The sequence below is a fragment of the Xenopus laevis genome, chromosome 6L (genome assembly GCF_017654675.1).
Source record: "Xenopus laevis strain J_2021 chromosome 6L, Xenopus_laevis_v10.1, whole genome shotgun sequence".
Lineage (NCBI taxonomy): Eukaryota > Metazoa > Chordata > Amphibia > Anura > Pipidae > Xenopus > Xenopus laevis.
The window spans coordinates 54,271,386-54,292,904 of record NC_054381.1 but is presented as its reverse complement, the minus strand read 5'-3'; the positions used below and the strand labels follow the sequence as shown (position 1 = coordinate 54,292,904).

At 36.5% G+C, this 21,519-nt stretch overlaps 1 protein-coding gene across 1 annotated transcript in view; it reads right to left on the bottom strand.

Annotated features, from left to right (window-relative positions):
• The window catches only part of col6a6.L (collagen, type VI, alpha 6 L homeolog), a 52,373-nt gene that overhangs the window by 5,866 nt on the left and 24,988 nt on the right, over positions 1-21,519 (bottom strand). Inside the window, exons 21-34 of the mRNA XM_041566039.1 lie at positions 21,104-21,139; positions 20,707-20,769; positions 18,500-18,562; positions 17,193-17,255; positions 15,045-15,107; positions 11,849-11,899; positions 11,473-11,508; positions 10,918-10,980; positions 10,246-10,305; positions 9,795-9,830; positions 8,012-8,048; positions 7,790-7,801; positions 3,453-3,946; positions 163-250 (exon numbers count right to left, since the gene is read on the bottom strand). Coding sequence (XP_041421973.1) covers positions 163-250; positions 3,453-3,946; positions 7,790-7,801; positions 8,012-8,048; positions 9,795-9,830; positions 10,246-10,305; positions 10,918-10,980; positions 11,473-11,508; positions 11,849-11,899; positions 15,045-15,107; positions 17,193-17,255; positions 18,500-18,562; positions 20,707-20,769; positions 21,104-21,139 — 1,165 coding nt within the window. The remainder of the gene's footprint in view (positions 1-162; positions 251-3,452; positions 3,947-7,789; positions 7,802-8,011; positions 8,049-9,794; positions 9,831-10,245; positions 10,306-10,917; positions 10,981-11,472; positions 11,509-11,848; positions 11,900-15,044; positions 15,108-17,192; positions 17,256-18,499; positions 18,563-20,706; positions 20,770-21,103; positions 21,140-21,519) is intronic.

The following is a 21,519-nucleotide window of genomic DNA, read 5'->3' as shown; positions in this document are numbered from 1 at the left end:
ACTGGGAGCAACATCCAAGGGGTTGGAGAACAACATGTTGCTCACGAGCTACTGGTTGGGGATCACTGAACTAGAGAGTACTTATGAAGCCTGTTTTGGGCAGTTTCAATTACTAGCAAAATTATAGCAAATCCTACCAGGCTGGAATGTGAATTTTCTTACCAAAACACAGAGTGCACAACTTGAAATTTTTGAGTGGATCTACATTTGGTTTGATTTCAATCAGTTCAAAAGCTCCTGTCGCGTCCATCTGTAAAAAATTATAAAACGAAAAATAGGTTTCTTTAAGAAATTAACTGCTTAAGCCAAATAATTGTATCCCTTTCCACATGAGATCCTCTACATGCTGTTAAGAGCTTTTATATTTTTACATTATTTACAGAAATTGTGTCTCTTAGGGTCATTCAGAAACAGTCCAATGCAATTTTCAGACCTAAATTGCAATGTTTTTGCCGACAGTGAAGCCATTACTCTCTAAATTGTAGCCGTGCAGGGAGCACCCAATGTGGAAAAACAAATACAATAGCTTGTGTGTGTTTTTGGTTAAAATTTTTAGACTGTAGATTGCGTCACTTCCACCACACAGTGTTAAAATGGCATTAGTACATGGTTCTTTTGGCACACGAATGTTATGGCTATTGATGCAAACTATATAGGGACCCTGGAATTTCTATGTAATTTTTCTGTGGTGTGTAGTTCGACTTTTAGAGCAATACACTGTCGTTATAAGTCCAAATAAGGTCAAAATGTTGTTGTTCAATTAGGTCAAAATTGATACACAGTGGTCATATCCCATATATACCCCAGTCCAAGGGTTATTCATCATTTGTTAGGGTAAATCAAAACTAAAAAAGTCGGGAGAGACCTACTGTTTAGTGAAGACCAAGTGATATTTAAAAATAAAAAATCTTTATTAGAACATGCATCAGCCTACCACGACACCGGAATTTCTACCCATTCAGGGTGGCGGCAGCTTCAGAATATCCCATTGTCAATAAGTGCAGTTTATTTTTAAACTGGATTGATTCTGAAGTGCCTGGCAAAATTATACAGAAATACAGAGAGCATGCATGGATGCTAGTTCTTTTTATAAGTGGCATCAACGTGTGCAATATTCATGTCCATTTAAGATTGTAAATTAGGCTTTTTGCCTCATTCTACCAACACAATAACAGATTTACATTCAATTTTTGTGTCTTCAGTAAGATTATATAAAGGCCCAGGTCTTGAGCTTATGTTTATATATACCCATTTAAAATATAGTAGAAACTCTTGATGTAAATCTAAATACAACTAAACAATCTTTATATAAGCCGTCACATATGACCCACCACCATTATCTCTCCTATGTCCCTTAGTTCTGTATATGTAACCCTGCTTTCCTGTGTCCCATTTCAGAGGCATCTGGAGTTAAAGGGATACTGTCATGGGAAAAAAACATTTTTCAAAATGAATCGGTTAATAGTGCTGCTCAAGCAGAATTCTGCACTGAAATCCATTTCTCAAAAGAGCAAATAGATTTTTTTATATTCAATTTTGAAATGTGACATGGGGCTAGACATATTGTCAATTTCCCAGCTGCCCCAAGTCATGTGACTTGTGCTCTGATAAACTTCAATCACTCTTAACTGCTGTACTGCAAGTTAGAGTGATATCACCCCCAGCAGCCAAACAAAAGAACAATGGGAAGGTAACCAAATAACAGCTCCCTTACACAAGATAACAGCTGCCTGGTAGATCTAAGAACAACACTCAATAGTAAAAACCCATGTCCCACTGAGACTCCTTCAGTTACATTGAGAAGGAAAAACAGCAGCCTGCCAGAAAGCATTTCTCTCCTAAAGTGCAGGCACAAGTCACATGACCAGGGGCAGCTGGGAAATTGACAATATGTCTAGCCCCATGTCAGATTTCAAAATTGAATATAAAAAAATCTGTTTGCTCTTTTGAGAAATGGATTCAGTGCAGAATTCTACTGGAGTAGCACTATTAACTGATGCGTTTTGAAAAAAACATGTTTTCCGATGACAGGACAAGAGAGCTATCTGTTTCAGTTTAGATAATAAACGTTGGGGTCATGAGCCTAACCACAAAGGCATTATGAGTTTAGGTCCTACATGGTATAGCTGCATATCTGTTTATTTATGTTCTCTTTATTTATGTTCTCCGCCTCACAAAGTAAAGAGAATTGAAAGGCATGACCCTACAACAATGCTATTGACCTGTAAACCTCTCCCACCTTACGGGTAGTTGTTGGAAACAACTAACAATCATCTCCCAATCCTACTACACACCACTTAAAATGAAGGAAAAGTAAGCTTATTCTGTCATGCCCTGGAACATGATAAAGGTATTGTGATAAGGAGACTACCTATTTGCATGACAAGTGCAGTTTTCTGTGTCAGTTAGACAGTGACTCTTATATGCTGCTTCAGAATATTTTTGTCACTGTTTAGCTGCATGTGCTTCTTATTGCAAGAACTTTCTGGCTGACAGTTAGATTTTTATTTTCTGGCTGACAGTTAGATTTTTACTGCCTGGACTATTCCTTACTGAATCTTCCTGGGCTATTACTAACACTGATTTGGAGAGCTTGAATTTACATCATGTTCCCTAGACAAGCAAAACCATTCCTTACTGAATCTTCCTGGGATATTACTAACTCTGTATTGGAGAGCTTGAATTTACATCATGTTCCCTAGACAAGCAAAATCAATCCAACAATCTATTCTGTTCAAAGTTGAGCAGCATTTCGTACAGCTTTTGCTATATAAATAAAGTTTAGGCCTGATAGCTTATGAGTTATGAATTTGTTATTGAAATATTATCAGGAATATGTTTTTGAATTCGCACTTTGGCAACCAAAGTATTATATTTACTCTTGAAACAAGACTAGGAAATACTTAAATAATCCTTTCTGATGATCCTCTCATATCTGTAGAAACTTATCTAAGCTCTATATTACATTTAAATGTCATGTTTTATGATGGTGCTCCAATTTTGGAGAAGGCATAATGGATCACATAGTTCTGGCTCAAATCCAGAATTGAACTATATTGGCATTGAAACTCTGTTTAGGAGTTCAGCTCAGTGTATAGAAAAAATAAATAAATAACATTAAGTATTAATGGCCTAAGATTTTAGAAGATTAAAATAGATCTGAATTCCCTAAAAGCAGAATTAACACTGCTACTACCGAATGATGAGTTATAGAGATGGTGACAGGGAAGCCATTCAAAGACAACCTCGGGGATCTGTACTATAGTAGAGAAGCTGGAAATGTAGAAGATTAAATATAAGTAAATATCATGCTCTATGAACAGATATGTGATAGCTTGGAAAAAGAACATGAATGTTTTTAAAACTTGTTATAGCTATTATTTTAAATTGTTGAACTGCAATGCGAATGAACGACAATGTTCTGAATTTGTATAGTGTTAACAAGTTCTTACTTCAAAGGCCCGCTTTATAAGAGGTGCTGAGCTGAAGGCAAACACTACTGGAATGATACCAAGGGCGCCGTATTCCATGATTGCCGTGTTGATGTTATCTGCATTTTCAGAACGTCCGCTGCTGATGAGCACTGCAATTCTTCTGACAGTAAAGCCTTGCAGGGTTCTCTTAAAAATATTTCTTGCTACAAACTTCATGACACCACCAACATCAGGGCCTTGGGTGGACTTTTCCAGAGGAATACTTTCCACAGCCTTTATCAGCTTTTCCTTATTTTGAAAGTCAGAGAATCGTATGAGGTGCTTGATATTTGAATTATAAGACACGATTGCCACACGAGCCCCTGCTGGACAGTTACTTGCTCTGATCGTGATGTTGCTCACAATATCTTTAGCCAGTGTCAGCATTCGTGTGTAGATTGCTGGGGTCACTGCATTTGACATATCTAGAGCCAAAACTAATTCTGTAGGATACACAGGGCATGGAGGTTTTCCTGGAGAAATGAAATGATAATGTTAATGTTTCTCTATCCTTTTTCTCAGGACTTCCTCTTAAATGAGAAGGAAAGCTACCAAAGCAGTTTATTGCCAATAGATTAGCCACAAATGTGCAAGCTATAACACTATATTTATTCTTCAGAATGCTTTACTATACCTGAGTAAACAGCTCTAGAAGCTCTTTCTGTTTGTTTAGGATAGCAGCTGCGATAGTAGCTTGGTGTGACATAACTTCCTGCCTGAGTCTCTCCCTGCTCACTCATAGCTTTGGGCTCAGATTACAGCAGGGAGGGGAGAAGGGGGGAGAGGGAGAGAGGAGTAAACTGAGCATGCTCAAGTCCTAGCCCTGGAGGTTTAAGCTGAAAACAGGAAGTCTGATACAGAAGCCCATGTGTACACAATAGAAGGAAAGAAATGTTGTGTTTCTTTTGACAGAGGACTCAGATCAGGGTTATTTTGAGGATTTACTGGTTTATTTATATAGACCTTTCCGATAAAGACAGAAATTCTGAGAATATTGTATATTGTAGAATATATATTGTGCAATTTGTTTCAGTATTTAGGAGAAAAACAATGCATATAGCCATATATATATTTGCTGAAGACCACAAAAGACTTTGGAAGCAAAGTGCAAGTTAGTGGTGAGGGCTATAGGGCTGATAATAATTTAAAATGTCAAATATTATTATTATTATTTAAAAAGGTACTGGATGCAGGAGAACTAAGAGGCTAAAAATTGGTCCCTTTATTCTGGACGTATGTCTAGAAATTTTAGGGGCATATCTATCAAGGAATGTGAAAATAAAATACATTGTAATTTTCTTTTTTTTTTTACTTTGAAAACATACAGAAACGTTCTATTCAGTTAACTTTACAAATAGTGATAAAACCATTGTGTTTATTACATATTACGTAGGTAATTATCCTATTATTGATAACACTAAGGGGGTTATTTATCAAAGTCCGAATTTATCTCAATATTTTCTGCTACAAACTCCGATCAAATCTGCTCAGGTTCTATTATTACATTTCCCCGACAATGTAATTTGCGGTAAAAAAAATATCAGATTTTCAGTTTTTTTTGGGGGGGATTTTTTCATCAGATTTTCACGAATTTCACTTTTTTTTGGAATTTTCACCCGAAAACTTCAGGGTATTGCATGAAACCCAGTGCACATAAAAAAAAAACCATTGGGACTTCTCCCATTGACTTATATGCAACCTTACAAGTCAGCGACATCCAATGGCACACAGGTCTACAGGAATTCTTCCAAAAATTCTTTATTTACGGATTGCAAATGCAACGTTTCGGGGAACAAAAATCCCCTTTGTCAAGCATGACAAAGGGGATTTTTGTTCCCCGAAACGTTGCTTTTTCAATCCGTAAATAAAGAATTTTTGGAAGAATTCCTGTAGACCTGTGTGCCATTGGATGTCGCTGACTTGTATCCTGCTGTGAGGTTGCCGAGCCTCTACCATTGTGCACCAGGCGTCTCTCAACTTCTATAGGGTGTGCGTGGTCCTATACTACTGTTTATATGCAACCTTGACAGGTCTGAGATGCCCGATTTTCAGATTCAGACTTTTCCATTCACGGGGTTTAATAAATTCAGAAAAAATTGTGATTTTTTTTAAGTCAAATTGTTTTATAATAGGCTTTTAAAAAAATTTATATTAAACCCTGAGGGTTAAAAAGCCCGAATATAAAAACACGGCATCTCAAACCTGTTGAGGTCGCATAAAAGTCAATGGGAACAATCCCATTGATTTTTGGTTGTGTCGGGGGTTTCGGGGCAATTTCACGATGTTTTCGGGGCTTTCGGGTAAAATTCACGAAAAATTTTTGAAAATCTGAGCTTTTCCCGCAAAGCAAATTTTCGGGGGAAATGTACTAATAAATAAGCATATCTAGGGGCATATCTATCAAGGAATGTGAAAATAAAATACATTGTAATTTTCTTTTTTTTTTTACTTTGAAAACATACAGAAACGTTCTATTCAGTTAACTTTACAAATAGTGATAAAACCATTGTGTTTATTACATATTACGTAGGTAATTATCCTATTATTGATAACACTAAGGGGGTTATTTATCAAAGTCCGAATTTATCTCAATATTTTCTGCTACAAACTCCGATCAAATCTGCTCAGGTTCTATTATTACATTTCCCCGACAATGTAATTTGCGGTAAAAAAAATATCAGATTTTCAGTTTTTTTGGGGGGGGATTTTTTCATCAGATTTTCACGAATTTCACTTTTTTTTGGAATTTTCACCCGAAAACTTCAGGGTATTGCATGAAACCCAGTGCACATAAAAAAAAACCATTGGGACTTCTCCCATTGACTTATATGCAACCTTACAAGTCAGCGACATCCAATGGCACACAGGTCTACAGGAATTCTTCCAAAAATTCTTTATTTACGGATTGCAAATGCAACGTTTCGGGGAACAAAAATCCCCTTTGTCAAGCATGACAAAGGGGATTTTTGTTCCCCGAAACGTTGCTTTTTCAATCCGTAAATAAAGAATTTTTGGAAGAATTCCTGTAGACCTGTGTGCCATTGGATGTCGCTGACTTGTATCCTGCTGTGAGGTTGCCGAGCCTCTACCATTGTGCACCAGGCGTCTCTCAACTTCTATAGGGTGTGCGTGGTCCTATACTACTGTTTATATGCAACCTTGACAGGTCTGAGATGCCCGATTTTCAGATTCAGACTTTTCCATTCACGGGGTTTAATAAATTCAGAAAAAATTGTGATTTTTTTTAAGTCAAATTTTATAAAAAAAAATCACCTAATTTTTGCATTTGGAGTTTAGTAAATTAGCCCCTTAGGTTTAGGGAAGATTTTAAACCAGTTACAAAATTGGATAGGACCTCCCAAGAGGTCCATACATGGATTAATAAGATTCCAACTCAGTCTGGAGGGGACAAGTCAGCAGCTGTTATAGGTCTCTGTATGACCCGCTGAACTTATAGGGGGTTATTTACTAAGCTTCGATTATCCGAAATTCCCCCAATTCCAAAGATTCGTGATTTTTTTGTTTTATAATAGGCTTTTAAAAAAATTTATATTAAACCCTGAGGGTTAAAAAGCCCGAATATAAAAACACGGCATCTCAAACCTGTTGAGGTCGCATAAAAGTCAATGGGAACAATCCCATTGATTTTTGGTTGTGTCGGGGGTTTCGGGGCAATTTCACGATGTTTTCGGGGCTTTCGGGTAAAATTCACGAAAAATTTTTGAAAATCTGAGCTTTTCCCGCAAAGCAAATTTTCGGGGGAAATGTACTAATAAATAAGCGTTAAAAACCCGAGCGGCTTGGATCGGAGTTTGTAGCAGACGATATTGAGATAAATTCGGACCTTGATAAATAACCCCCATAATGTATGCCATCACCTAACAAATCTTGTCCAACTTGGAAGTCACCCATTAAACTAAAAATGTACAAGCACAGCAACACTGAGAATTATAAACATAGACAGGAATAACACAAATCTTGTATGTTGCTGCTGGGAGTGAAACAGTTAGCAATTGACTCAATTGGTTTGTCTTTATGGACAAGGACACATCTAGTCTGTGTGGTCCAATGTGGGGTAACCTAAATTGCCAAATATCCAAATTGACCATAATATTATTGGTTGGATCTCATTAGGGCAATTTGGAAGTTAGGGTTAGTACTTATGTGTCTCTGTTTTCAACTTTCTCACAGTAATTTACATCCCATGTTCTACTGTGAGCTCTATTTTTGTTGTACCAAAATACTTAACATTCTAGTTTTAAGCATACATAAATTTACTGATCTGTGTAATTCATTCCAGCAGTGGTACAACTTACCTTGGCAACATGCTAAAAGAGGGAAAAAACAAAACAAAACAGGCATTAACTTTCACTAAAGGTTCATCAACATGTTAATTGATAAAATGCTATTTATATGTAGGATTTGTTTTCAAAATCTTTATGTATGCACTAAATTTTTCCTGCTGTTTGCAGAACAGATGAGGTAACTTTTTTTTCATTACACCTCAGAGATACATTAGTAGAAGAAAACATACTCACTGCATTTATCACGCACAAAGTCAATTAGTTCACAAGCCTATATAATAAATAAAGAGGACATTTTAGAAACAAATCAGGAGAGATGTAAAGTTACATTTGCAACACTCTAAGTTGATACTGAAAATGACCCACTGACACAGGTATGTTATAAGAAATAGTCATCAAGGATTTCCAGTATTTGCACTGGTAGGTACAACGCACACTTGCTATGAAAGGTAGCACATGGCCATGGGAGTCCACATGCGTGAACCTCTGTGAGGAGTGTCTGTGGTGCAATATGCATTGGAAACCCTGTACTTAAGCACAGTGATCCCTTGTGGATTTGAGTGTTGTGTCCTGTTTTTGGTACCAGATGTGCTAAGAAATATGCAAGAAGGATAATGTGAAGAGTGCAGATAGGTACTACACTTAGGGGGTTACTTACTAAACTCCGAATGCAAAAATCACAAAAAATATGTGATTTTTTTAAAATAAAATCAGACTTTTGAAAAATCACCATTTCTTTCGGAATTTATTAAACACAGAGGATCGAAAAGTCAGAATCAGAAAATCCAGCATCTTAGACCTCTCGAGGTCAATGAGAGAAGTCCCAATGATTTTTTATGTGCGCTGGGTTTCGTGCAATACCCCAACGTTTTCAGAGTTTTCGGGCGAAAAATCAAAAAAATGTTGTGAAAATCGGATGAAAAACCCGAAAAAATCGTGAAAATCACATTTTTTCCCTCAAAGCAAATTTTCGGGAAATTGTAATAATAAATAAGTGTAAAAAAAACCCAAACAGATTTGATCAGAGTTAGTAGCAGAAAATATTGAGATAAATGAATAGTGCACTAAAGGGTGCAGTTTTGTTCGTACAGGTATGGGACCTGTTATCCAGAACCTGAAATTTTCCGGATAACGGATCTTTCCATAATTTGGGTCTTCATGCCTTATGTCTACTAGAAATTAATTTAAACATTAAATAAACCCAATAGGCTGGTTTTGCTTCCAATAAGGATTAATTATATCTTAGTTGGGATCAAGTACAAGTTCCTGTTTTATTATTACAGAGAAAAAGGAAATCATTTTTAAAAATTTGGATTATTTGGATAAAATGGAGTCTATGGTAGACATTCCGTAATTTGGATCTCTCTGGATATTGGGTTTCCAGATAAGGGATCCTATACCTGTACTGTGAATTTTTGTCAGTGGTTCATAGAACTTTAGAAAATATTACATTAATGGGATGAAAAGTCATCCCATTAAGTTAAAGGGATTCACCTTTAAATTAACTTTTATTATAATGTAGTAAGTAATATTCTGAGACACTTTGCAATTGGTTTTCATTCTGGTTTTTAAGCTATATTGCTTTTTATTCATCAGCTCTCCAGTTTGCTTTTTCAGCAATTTGGTTGCTATGGCTCAAATTACCATAGCAACCATGAACTGATTTGAATAAGATACTGGAATACGAATAGAGAGAGCCTGAATAGAAAGATGAGTAATAAAAAGTAGCTATAACTATACATTTGTAGCCTTACTGTAGTCCATTCTGTTCCATATGTGAGACACAATAGGGCTGATTTAGTAATATAAGAAGTAAATTACAGCAGTGCAGGTAACAAGATATTTGCTTTTGTTGTCTTACTTTTTATATTGATTGCAACTAAACAATTTTTGGTTGTTTACTTTCTTAACTACACTTGTACACTTACAATATAATGAATTATAATATATAGTTATTATTATCTTTGTTGTCAATAAAATTAAACACTAGTGCACTTAAAATGCAAAAAATACATACAGAGGGTGGTGAGGGGCCACTGTCTCCTTTTCTTCCCTAAAAATAAAAAGCAGACTGTGAATAAAAACTTATATTTATTTGTGTACTGCTAATTTAGCTTATTGTCATGAATAAAACAATATTTAAAATAGCCTAATTGAATGGAAGCAAAGACAAGTAGCATTTATTGCTGTTGTAGGAACTTGAGTCTTGGTTCGAGGAGAGCTGGCTACTGCGATATTGTACATGTAGTCCCAGTGCCAGCACTGCAGAAACCAGCAAATAATTATTTAAACAACAATTATATTTACAATATATTGAAATATTGCTTAGAATTTAATTTGCTTTTATTATGCAACATATTATATTTGGGTTTCTTATTTGTTAACTGTCACATGCAGCATTTCATACAGCTTTTAAAATCAAGATATAAAAATATTAAATACACGCTGACTGCATTTAAAGAATTTACCCTCCGACCCGGGTGCCCTGGATTTCCTCGACTTCCATCTTCCCCTTTAGATGAAGGACCCTGCAGACATAGAAAGCACATAAATACTTACGGTAACTGTTTACTTTACTGATAGATATGCTTGGGTGATACAGCCCCAATATTCTGCTTTACAAAACCAATCAAAAAGCATATACATATCCCAGAAGAACTTTGATGATACACGGTATACATTTTCAGTAACTGGTATCAGCTTAAAGAGGCTTAATGAAAAGTTGGCAGTTCAATAAAACATAACTACTCTGGTGTTCTGTTATTCAGTACCTGAAGCGGTAAATCAGGGATTAACCATACAGTGCATAAACCAACACATCATTGCCCCACTGTCTGGGAATGACAGTGCTGGGTTTCACATCTTTCTATAATCAGTGTGCAACATCCTTCTTTATACCTCATTTGTCCATAAGGTTATACAAGCAGTGAAAATAAAAATAAAATGCTCTAGAAAGCAATATGAGCAAGGATCATGTCTTGCAAAAAAAAAAAAAAGCATTTATTCTTAATTTGGATAGAGGTGAATGTACATAATTCAAAAGAATGGTACACAGGCATATTCGTTTTCAGAAGAGGTAAGGATGAGTTAACAAACAAGTGTTAAAATATGTACCATATCTAAAGAACAATTATACATACCGGGTTTCCTTTGTATCCCTTTAGACCTTTTCCTCCATCCATCCCAGAATCTCCTTTTGATCCCTATAATATGCATGGTATGACATGAATTCAGCACAAAATATACAGTAGGCATTTATGACAAATTAAGAACTAGAACCACATTGAGTAGCTTCAATACATGCCCTATTTTTCTGTTGTATGCAGAATGAAACAAAGCATGCAGATTTAATTGAATTCATTTACTTTTTTGAATTTTACTTTAAAAATTCAAAGGTGTATCAGGTCGGTTGCATGGATGGCTTAGGTGCTGCTGACCACAACAGCAGACAAAGAATTGGTAAAAACACCTCCAGTCAATTTAGTGTGGTATGCTGTTACTTTTGTGATCTGTTGCATTTAAAGGAATACATATTACCAGAGTGCTGACAACCTGAGAACCAATAGTACAGTACTTAAAAGGGAAAGTCTATAGCCAGTGCACCTATTTTTGAGGACTATCAGCCTACCCAAACAATTATCAAAAAAAAAAAACAGATTATGGTTTCTTATTAGCATTTGAAGAATTTTACTTACCAAACTACCTATTTCCCCTGGAAATCCTGGTTGTCCCTGTAAAAGGAATATAGACACTGAATACACTTTTTTCATCCTTATTTATGTTGGTGCAAAATGTTGCATTACGTTTGAGGCTGTGGATTGCTGCATGGTTTCTATGGGCATGCAAATCAATGTCAGAGTGATATTGTCAGATGTTGGATGCTGTACTTTGAATATGCTTGGTGCAAACTTCCAGGGCATCAGAGCACAAGGAAATGGCAACATATCAAATTTTTTCTTCAATGTGTAGATTTATGTTTGATTATTCTTGAAATAGTTCTATGCGAATATAGAAAAAATGTAGATACCCAAGATAATAAATAGATAAAACAGTAACTCAAAATGAAATCACCTTTACTCCTTTTTTTCCTAGTTTACCATAACCAGATCTTCCATCTTCACCCTGTAGAAAGTTTGAATAAATACAAAAATACAACAGCACTGTGAGTGTTACCTAAGAAGAAAAAGCACTAGGTCTGTCTTGATCAATATATATATATATAAAACAAGGGAAAGTTGTGCTCACTAATTTTAAAACCATTAGGCGGGGGTGCAATGAGGCTGTGACCACAAAATAAGACTCTGTCTTAAATATATTGTTAATGGGTTGAGTGCAGAGGACTCTTGTATTTGTCTATATATATATATATATATATATATATATATATATTTCCACGAAATGCTGGCACTCTCGATAAAAATAGTAAATGTGCCTGGGTGCAGGGTCAACAAATTATCTCCATTTACTGCAAAAGACTCACAGGTCTTATAATCTTATAATTTATAACATATTTTTATTTGTTATTATTAATAATAATAATTTTTTTTTATATATAAATTATAAGACCTGTCAGTGTGGATCTTTTGCAGTAAATGTATATATATATATAATACACAAAAGCCATGAATATCCTGTAAATGATATCCCTATAAACGGTGAGTTCTGATGTCATCAGTTATAAACGGTGAGTTGTGATGTCATTTCTGTCACATGACTCACTGAAACTTGTGTATTATAATAAATAAAGTACCCCCAGTTGTAAAATATGAGGATATTAGAAGTTACCTCGGAGTTCCATGACCTGTATAAAAACACTCGGCCTTCGGCCTCGTGTTTTTATATGGTCATGAAACTCCTCGGTAACTTATAATATCCCTATATTTTACAAAAGGGGTACTTTATTCACTATATTATATATATATATATATATATATATATATATATATATATATATATATATATATATATATATATAATCTTAGTGAATATATGTATATGGCAATTATAGTTTCACAATTTAGAAATTTAGAATAATGAGTGCCTCATCTGCATTGAGTTCCTTTTAACTATTACCACCCACCAACTAGCCACCCACTAGTACACAAAAGAAACAAAATAAACCTGCAAAAGGAAGCACTTAAAGAACTCCAAGTGTATTGTATAAAAAAAATTTAAATCCAACAACACAGCAAAATTTCACAGGAAAGGGCGAAGGGATGCAAACCCCCCCCCCCCCGAAACGTTGTTCTGACTTGGCATGGTAAAACTGGCTAAAAAAAAAGGATTATTTGCACAGCAAGAAGTGGTGAAGTGCTTGGCTCTCCTGTGAAATTTTGCTGAATGTGGACGTGGCCGTACGTCTAAGGAAAAGCACCATCGAATGCAACAACAACTGAAGAGTTTAAGTAGTGCTCCCCATATCCCTTATTTGTCATTGGAAATCCAACAACACCCAATGGCAAGTGAACCCAACTCCAGCACACCTTGGGGAGTGTTTCCCAATGTTCAATGTACCGTATATACTCGAGTATAAGCCGAGTTTTTCAGCACCCAAAATGTGCTGAAAAATTCTACCTCGGCTTATACTCGAGTCAATGGCAGCGCTACAAGGGCACTGGGAAAATATCTTTTGTTGGAGTCGAGGTTGCTGAGGACTCTGACTCCGAAACAAGGGCAGCACGGAGTGCGAGGCTAAACGCGTTTGGAAATACCTGCTATCGCATCCCAAACGAACTTCCAAAAGGGCCAGCCAGGTGCCGCGTTGCTGGAGGCGGAAGTGCAGAACAGATGACAACTTCCGGTGTCCTCCTGCTATACCGCTGCCGTCCTGAACCCCTCTCTCACCCCCCTCTGGCCCATGGAGCCCGATGCCTCCCTGCGGGACTACCTAAAATCAGAGCTGGCGGCTGCAGCACAGGAGAGTTGCCAGTTCCGTATTCATTTTGCTGTTCGGCAAACTGCGGGACACAGTACTGCTCCAGCGGTGGCTCACTAAGAAGAGTTGCTGCAGAACTGCACAGTGGGCTGCCTGCTGGAGGGCCTGAGTCTGGGGGAGGCACTGCCCGTGTTCTGCTCCGTTTGGCTCCTCAACGCCCCCGGGGAGCCCCTGATGAGCTGCAGTCCGAGCTGGAGATGGAGTACAGCGGTGTTCGACAAGTCCACCTCCCTGTCTGTGCGTCTGGCACCATGCCCAACTACACGATCAGGTACTGGGGGAGGGGTACACCCTGGCTCCTGCCCAACTAAAAGATTATGAGCTGGACGGAGAAGAGACGAGCAGGAGAAAGGGAGAAGAGCAGCAGGGAGGGAGGGAGAAGAGAAGGAGGAAGGGAGAAGAGACAAGCAGGAGGGAAGATGCTGGGAGAGAGCATCCCTGTAATAATGGGCTACACACGTTGCAGGATTGCAAGCTGAGTGGGCAAGCTCATGTGCCTGCATTTATGCTGTGCCAGTGGCTGGCATGTGAATGGGCTCCTTACTAATTGCCACTACTTGACCTGTAGTTTTACATATAAAAGTAAAGTCCTGCAGAGCAGCCCAGAAAAACACTGTCACATTATCACCATTGTCCCCTCAATTCTCATTCTATAGTCACTACAACTTGTGTGTCCATTAAGGGGGTATGAGGCTGCACTCTCTGCCCATGTGCGTCCCGGCACCCTGCTTTGCGCTGTTCACCCTGTGATGCATTTCTCACCCCTAGGCTTATACTCCAGTCAATAAGTGTTACAAGTTTTTGTAGGTAAAATTAGGTACCTCAGCTTATAATCGGGTCGGCTTATACTCGAGTATATACGGTAAATTCAAGGAATAAATCATAAAAGTTATTTATGATTACCGTAGTATAAATATATATTCATGGAATGAAAAGGAGCAACGTGTTTACCTTTTATAATTAATTAAATTAACTAAAGTGGTTACCCATAAGCAAATGACCTGGGTAGCATTCGCTACACATACTGTATATAGTTTTCGAATTATGACATCTGGATTACCATTCCTAAATACCATGGAGATACCCAGATCAGAAGAATTTGGAGGCAATGGGTAAAGAGCATGTTGCTCCATTTATCTTGAGGGGAATGCAGCCCGGCTACCTCAAGAATAGTGGGCCAGAGGATAGACGAGTCAAGCACTTGTGATGGGTCACAAGGGGGCCCAAGGTTTTTCTTGGGGGACCAGGAAATTATGTAACCCCCTGTTGCAACACTGAATCAATGGAGTTTTTCATGTGCTTCATTTTGTAAATTTAGTAAATATCTCTAACCACTTGTCCTCTTTTTCCAGGTGTTCCGGGTTCTCCTTTTTGTCCAGGATCTCCAGAATCTCCCTACAATAAAAACATTGTTTGTAAAAGGGATAATTACATTTTCAGCTATACAATCATTAAGGCAAGTACCTAATAAACTGTATTCTATGTAGCATCACTCCAAATTCACTCTGTAACTGAATATGGTGATACTTTTTGGTGATACTTTTTGCCAGAAATCTTGTTATACTTTGCAAATACTCAAACGATCTGGTGATACAATTTTTCAAACACATACAGCGCATTCAGAAGCTTACATATCCTGCTACGTAACTGTGCAAACCACCTGAATTTCAAACAGCAGGCTAGTCAGAATAATCTCTGCCATGGTTGCTATGAATAGTCAAATCAATATTGGTTGGAATTAGAACAACACTATTTGTACTATATAATAATATGGATCCACATTTTGCCAGTGTACAATTTTTTTTTTTTAGATTTTAGTCAAGAAATGACTAAAATATCCACTATTTTAGTCACAATTCTATTTTGCTTATGAAATATGCATCTAGTATGAGTCTAGAAGCTAATACAACCACTAAATCTAACAAGGCCCTCTATACTGTAGGCAAGCTTACTTATATTAATGGACAGAGGAACACATTTGCAACAATCTAAATCAGATATCTGCTTTAATTATAGAGTTATGCAACATTCTTGCAGTGGAGAGAATTTCTACTGGGTTAATACAACTCGTTCTATGTAACAGTATAAGAGTAACAACAAAAAATGAAAGCTGCCCCCATGGCTACACAGCAGCTTGTTTATATAAACTATAGTTGTTTTTCTGAAACAAACACACCTGTTTTGCCAGTGCAGAGCGCCAGTACATTATACTGTCTTTCCTTTAAAACAATTACATTTTTTTGTGTGACTGTTCCTTTAAATGGGATATCAACTTTCCATAGCTAAAGGTTTATTGTCTCAGTGCAAAATGTATATTGAGGTATTGCTTTAGCCCCACTCGCTCAGCTTTAGCAGGCTTTCTGGCTACAGTGACGTGGGTCTCCAAGTCGGCTGTACCAGGGGAGCATGTCCCACTGCAGTCACACCCTGTCCTCCCCTAGTAGTGTCACCATTGATGCAACTCTGATATAGCAGCGATCATTGTGATATTTTTTTGCAGATTTATCATTACACATCATTACAGATCATTACACATTAGGTAGTGGCTGAAATTGCCATTGAAAGGGGTTGCTCACCTTTGAATTAACTTTTATTATGATGTAAAGAAATATATTCCAAGATGATTTGCAATTGGTCTTTATTTTTTATTATGTGTGTTTTTTGAATTATTTACCTTTTTGTTCAGCAAATCTCCAGACTGGAATTTTGGCAGCTATCGGGGATCTAGGGTCCAAATTATCCTAGCAACTAAGCAGTGGTGTGAGTGAGACAGTGGAATATGAATAGAAGAGGACTGAATAGAAAGATAATAATACCTAGATATAGCAATATCAAAAAAGTGTAGCGTCACAGGGCACATTTTTTGGCTTCCAGGGTCTGTGACCCCCATTTGCAAGCTATAAAGAGTCAGAAGAATGCAAAAAAATCCAAAATCTAAATAAAAAAGGGAGACCAATTGAAAAGTTGCTAAAAAATGGCTCATTTTATAGCATACTAAAAGTTAATTTGAAGGTGAAATACCCCTTTAAATGTTTACAATCCCTAATAAACTACTGTCAGAATCTTAATTCTTATTTAAGTATTATTACAAAGATGTATCATTCATAATATAATTCCATGCCATTTAGTTAATCACCAAAGTCTCCTTTCAGTAAATTCATAGCCCACAGAAGAATAATAGCAAATTTATAACTTGGTAAACTTCATAGGGTATCAATGCATGACCCTTCTTCTAGTGGGGTGGGTACCTAAAATATAATACAGAAATGCAGTCTTTCGAATGCTGATCCCATGTGAATGATGATGAAAATTTCCCTTTTGTTAAGCAGCAAGCTGCCATTTTCTATAGCATTGCTATGTTATTACATGATTATGGTGTTCCAGCCACTTTCTAATTATTACACTGACCATAACCGCCACAGCAACACATTTCATTTTTAAAACACAGGAAAGCAAACACAGTATATTATTTACATTTACCTTTCTCCCCAGTATCCCTGGTTTCCCTGGACTCCCTTTAGAGCCTTCAGTACCTGGTGGCCCCTAGAATGAGAAGATAATTTACCAGCACACATTTTATAGCTTTAATAACATTATTAAGTTTAACGTTAGTTACATTGTAAGATGAATACATTTGATGAGAATAGATAAGAGTATCCATATTAAAGTAATACTGATGTATTCAGTTTTTACAGCATTGTTGGAATATAAAAACTTCCCCTGCGCTAAAAATAAATCTTAGTCCTGGACCACCTACCTGCATCCGGTCCTTGCCCATATTGAGCTCCAACACTCTTTCCCCTCAGACACCTGCACTATCATACAGACATCATGCCAAGCTAAGTGGGCTATGTGACATATTGCCAGTTTCCCAGCTGCCCCAAGTCATGTGACTTGTGCTTGAACTTCAGTCACTCTTTACTGCTGTATTGCAAGTTGGAGTGATATCACCCCCCCAGCAGCCTAACAACAGAACAATGGGAAGGTAACCAGATAACAGCTCCCTAACACAAGATAACAGCTCCCAGGTAGATATAAGAACAGCACTCAATATTAAAAATCCAAGGCCCACTGAGACACCTTCAGTTACATTGAGTTGGAGAAACAACAGCCTTGCAGAAAGTAGTTCCATCCTAAAGTGCTGGCTCTTTCTGAAAGCACATGACCAGGCAAAATGATTTGAGATGGCTGCCTACGTGACAATATTATAAATTTTAAAAAAATACACTTTTTGGTTCAGGAATTGAATTTTATATTGTAGAGTGAATTATTTGCAATGTAAACAGTGTAATTTAGAAATAAAAACTACACCATAAAAATCAAGACAGAATTCCTTTAAAAAGGCTCTACGAAAATCAATAAAAATAGTCAAAATAGTAAAAAAAAAGTAAAAAACATTTGCCTAAAATAGACTCAGAGGGAGATTGCCTTCCCATAATTTGGAACTATATGGATATTGGATTTCAGAATAGGACATCCCTTGCCTGTAGTATCCATAACATTTTAAAATTCAATGGGTCAGATTCAATTCAGTGATAAAAAGGTGTATCGTGTGAAAACTCATGGACAAGATTCAATTTGAGAAGCAATGCAATTCAGAAACTCTATTAAAGTCTGTGGGAAAAAAACTAAAACTGAATTTGGAGAAAAAAAATTTCTCCTCAAATTGAATCTTATCCACGTGTTTTCACGTGATAAACCATTAGAGAACTTTTCTCACTGAATTGATAATGGCAACATCTTCATTGCATCTCTCTTGAATTTAGTATGTTCTTAAAGTCACTTACTTGATTCGCTTTGGGTCCACTACCTCCTTTTTCACCTTTTACTCCATCTCTCCCACTATCTCCCTGCGGGAACATTACAAATAGAAATCATTTTGAGTTACTTTTGAATTTGTTTATATGTATAGTTCTTTCATCTGATACATTGAAAACAGACAATCACCAGTAGAACCAATTGTTTTTTTTTCATTGGTGACTTTGTATATGGCCATAATGAGTGGATATCATTAGCTAACCAAGTGACTCCCTTAAAGGGGTTGTTCACTTTTAAATTAACCTTTAGTATGATGTAGACTGTAGAGAGTGATATTCAGACATAATTTGGAATTGTTTTTCATTTTTATTATTTGTGTGTTTTGAGTTATTTTGCTTCTTTTTTTGCAGTTTGCAGTTTCTTCAGTTTGCAATTTCCGCAATCTGGTTGCTAGGGTCCAAATTACTCAAGCAACCATATACTGGTTTGACCAAGAGACTGGAATATGAATAGCAGAGGGGTTGAAAAGAAAGATAAGTAATTAATAGTAGCAATAACAATACATTGTTAATTGTTTTTTATGGGGTCAGTGAACCCTATTTTGTAGCTAGAAAGAGTCAGAAGAAGAAGGTAAATAATTGAAAAACTATAAAAAAGAAATGAAGAACAAATGAAAAGTTGCTTAGAATTAGCCATTGTATAACATACTAAAAGTTAATGTTAAGAGGAACCATCCCTTTAAAAGGAAGATATTTAATGGCTGAATTATAATAATAAAAAATGTATAATTCATGCCACCAAATAAGACAAGTAATCAAATTATTTATTTCTTTGTTAAGTACTTGGGGGTTTTTATTTTCCTTTTTTAATAGTGTAATATACCTGATATATGTGAAAAAATAGTAAGAAATGTGTTTTGTTTAATAAAGGAATGTTACAGTCGGAAATCTGATGGGAGCACAAGAATTCAGAAAGCAATCATACATAATTGCACCAATAAGTTGTAGTGTTTTAAGACGTGGCATGTGATTTGTTGCAAAATGCTCAATTTTAGGCAGGATTACTTGAAGGTCAGCATTACTTGAAAGACTCATGCAACTCTGGAGAGGCTGGAATGGACTGTACAGTGCCAATCTAAGATGTGATTACTATACAAAAGACATCCACAGACATCATTTTCACATTTAGCATAATCACTAGGGTTTGAAAAGGGGTTTTATTAAAACTTTATTCCACTTAAAGCAACTGGGGAGTGTTTAACAGTACCAGGCTAGACTAGCAGTAATTGTAAGATTTGCTTAGACTCGCCTTATTATAGTAGACATATTGTAAATTGTGTATATTGCACTGCATTTGCAGAGTTTTGCTTATCACTCACTGACATCACCAGCTTATACTAATAACAAAGTACTGGTGCTCTCCTGACTTGTCCAGACATCTAAGAAACAAATTGAATGAAAAGGGGGAAAACTGAAAATGAAGGTATATGTCCCCTTTAACAAAGATGGTATAAGATAATATAAACTAAATTGTATAGGTGCATTTACACACTGGAAGACATCAGCCTTTTTAGCTGGATTTTTAAGATGTGCCCCTGAATCACATAATGCATTTAGGGCATTGTGTTCATGAGGACTGCCAGGGTAGGCATGTAGAGTCTCCCCCTCCTGCCTCTAGATTCAGATCTATTTGGACTTTTAATCCAGGGTTAAGTGCAGAGCACAAGACTCCATATTTAAATGAGCTCTAAGGAACACTATGCCCCTTTATGGACTCAGGTATTCTGGAAAGCAAGGACCTGTCCTTTCCCAATGACTACAGTGATGCATGCATTTGGCAACCTTATATTCAAGAGGGGCAGGCTTGGGATGCATGTAGGCATGTGGTGCAAAGAGCAGATATGTCCCAGGTGCAAGTGTTTTCTGAATGAGCACTAAGAAGAATGATTTTGCGTCCCTTAGTTCTCAAGCACTTGAGTCCAGATCATTAATAATTGAGGCCCTTCCTACTCTTAGCATATCTATAGAAAGTGCTTAATAAGAATACAGTGCTATATAAATAATGTTTGTACTCATGCTAATGACATATTTTCCTTGTCTTCAGAAAGGAGATGGAACGGAATCAGTTCCCCTGATAGGAAGCCATAATATAAACTATTGGAGGAATGCTGGTCTGTATGATATGTTTAATATTCAATCTCTCTATCTTATTAGAACTATCAGAAATATCAGTTTACCTGAGATCCTTGAGCTCCTTGATCCCCAGCATAGCCAGTGTCACCAGGTTTTCCCTTTATTCCCTATAAAAACAAGATTAATACACTGATGTACATATTATACTATTATGTTATTGTTTAAACTGTCATGCACAAAGAGCACAAACAGTAAAATGCTGAAAAGGGCTGATAAAAGAATAATTCCATGAATTCAACAAGAGAAAGCTTTCATCATTCACGTGATTATATTTTGTACGACACTATTCAGCTTTCTTGAGTACTGTACTTATTATTTTTTAGCTATTAATATTCAGCTATCGTGTAAGAAAGCATTCATTATTAGACAACATGCTGCACAAGGAAGGAGCATACAAGAGAATACACACAAATGCATATTAAAGAAAAACACAAAGTATACCTTTGGGCCTGGAACTCCTCTTCTACCTTGTAAATTCTATAGCAAAGAGTGAAATTTGCATCAATAAATGGGCAACTGCTGTACAAAGCAATAACAACAGCTATAATTTGTTTCTTATGCCTTTATTATTTAATTTCTTAATTTCCGCAATATGTTTCTTTTAGGGAGTATAAAGTAATGAACTGATATTGATTTGTGTATGTGAGCAGTTCCAGTAAAAGGATAAAGGAAGCTCACCAAAGGTTGGTTGAATAGTAGGATGGGGGGTGGATTGTCGTGTTAAATAGTGTAAATTATTCAACTGAAGCTTCTGCTGATTTTAATATTAATAAATAGGCAAATGTGTGAATGTAATCAACAACATTTTTCAGACTAATCAAGTAAAATGTACAATTAAGTTCAGAATTCATTTATAA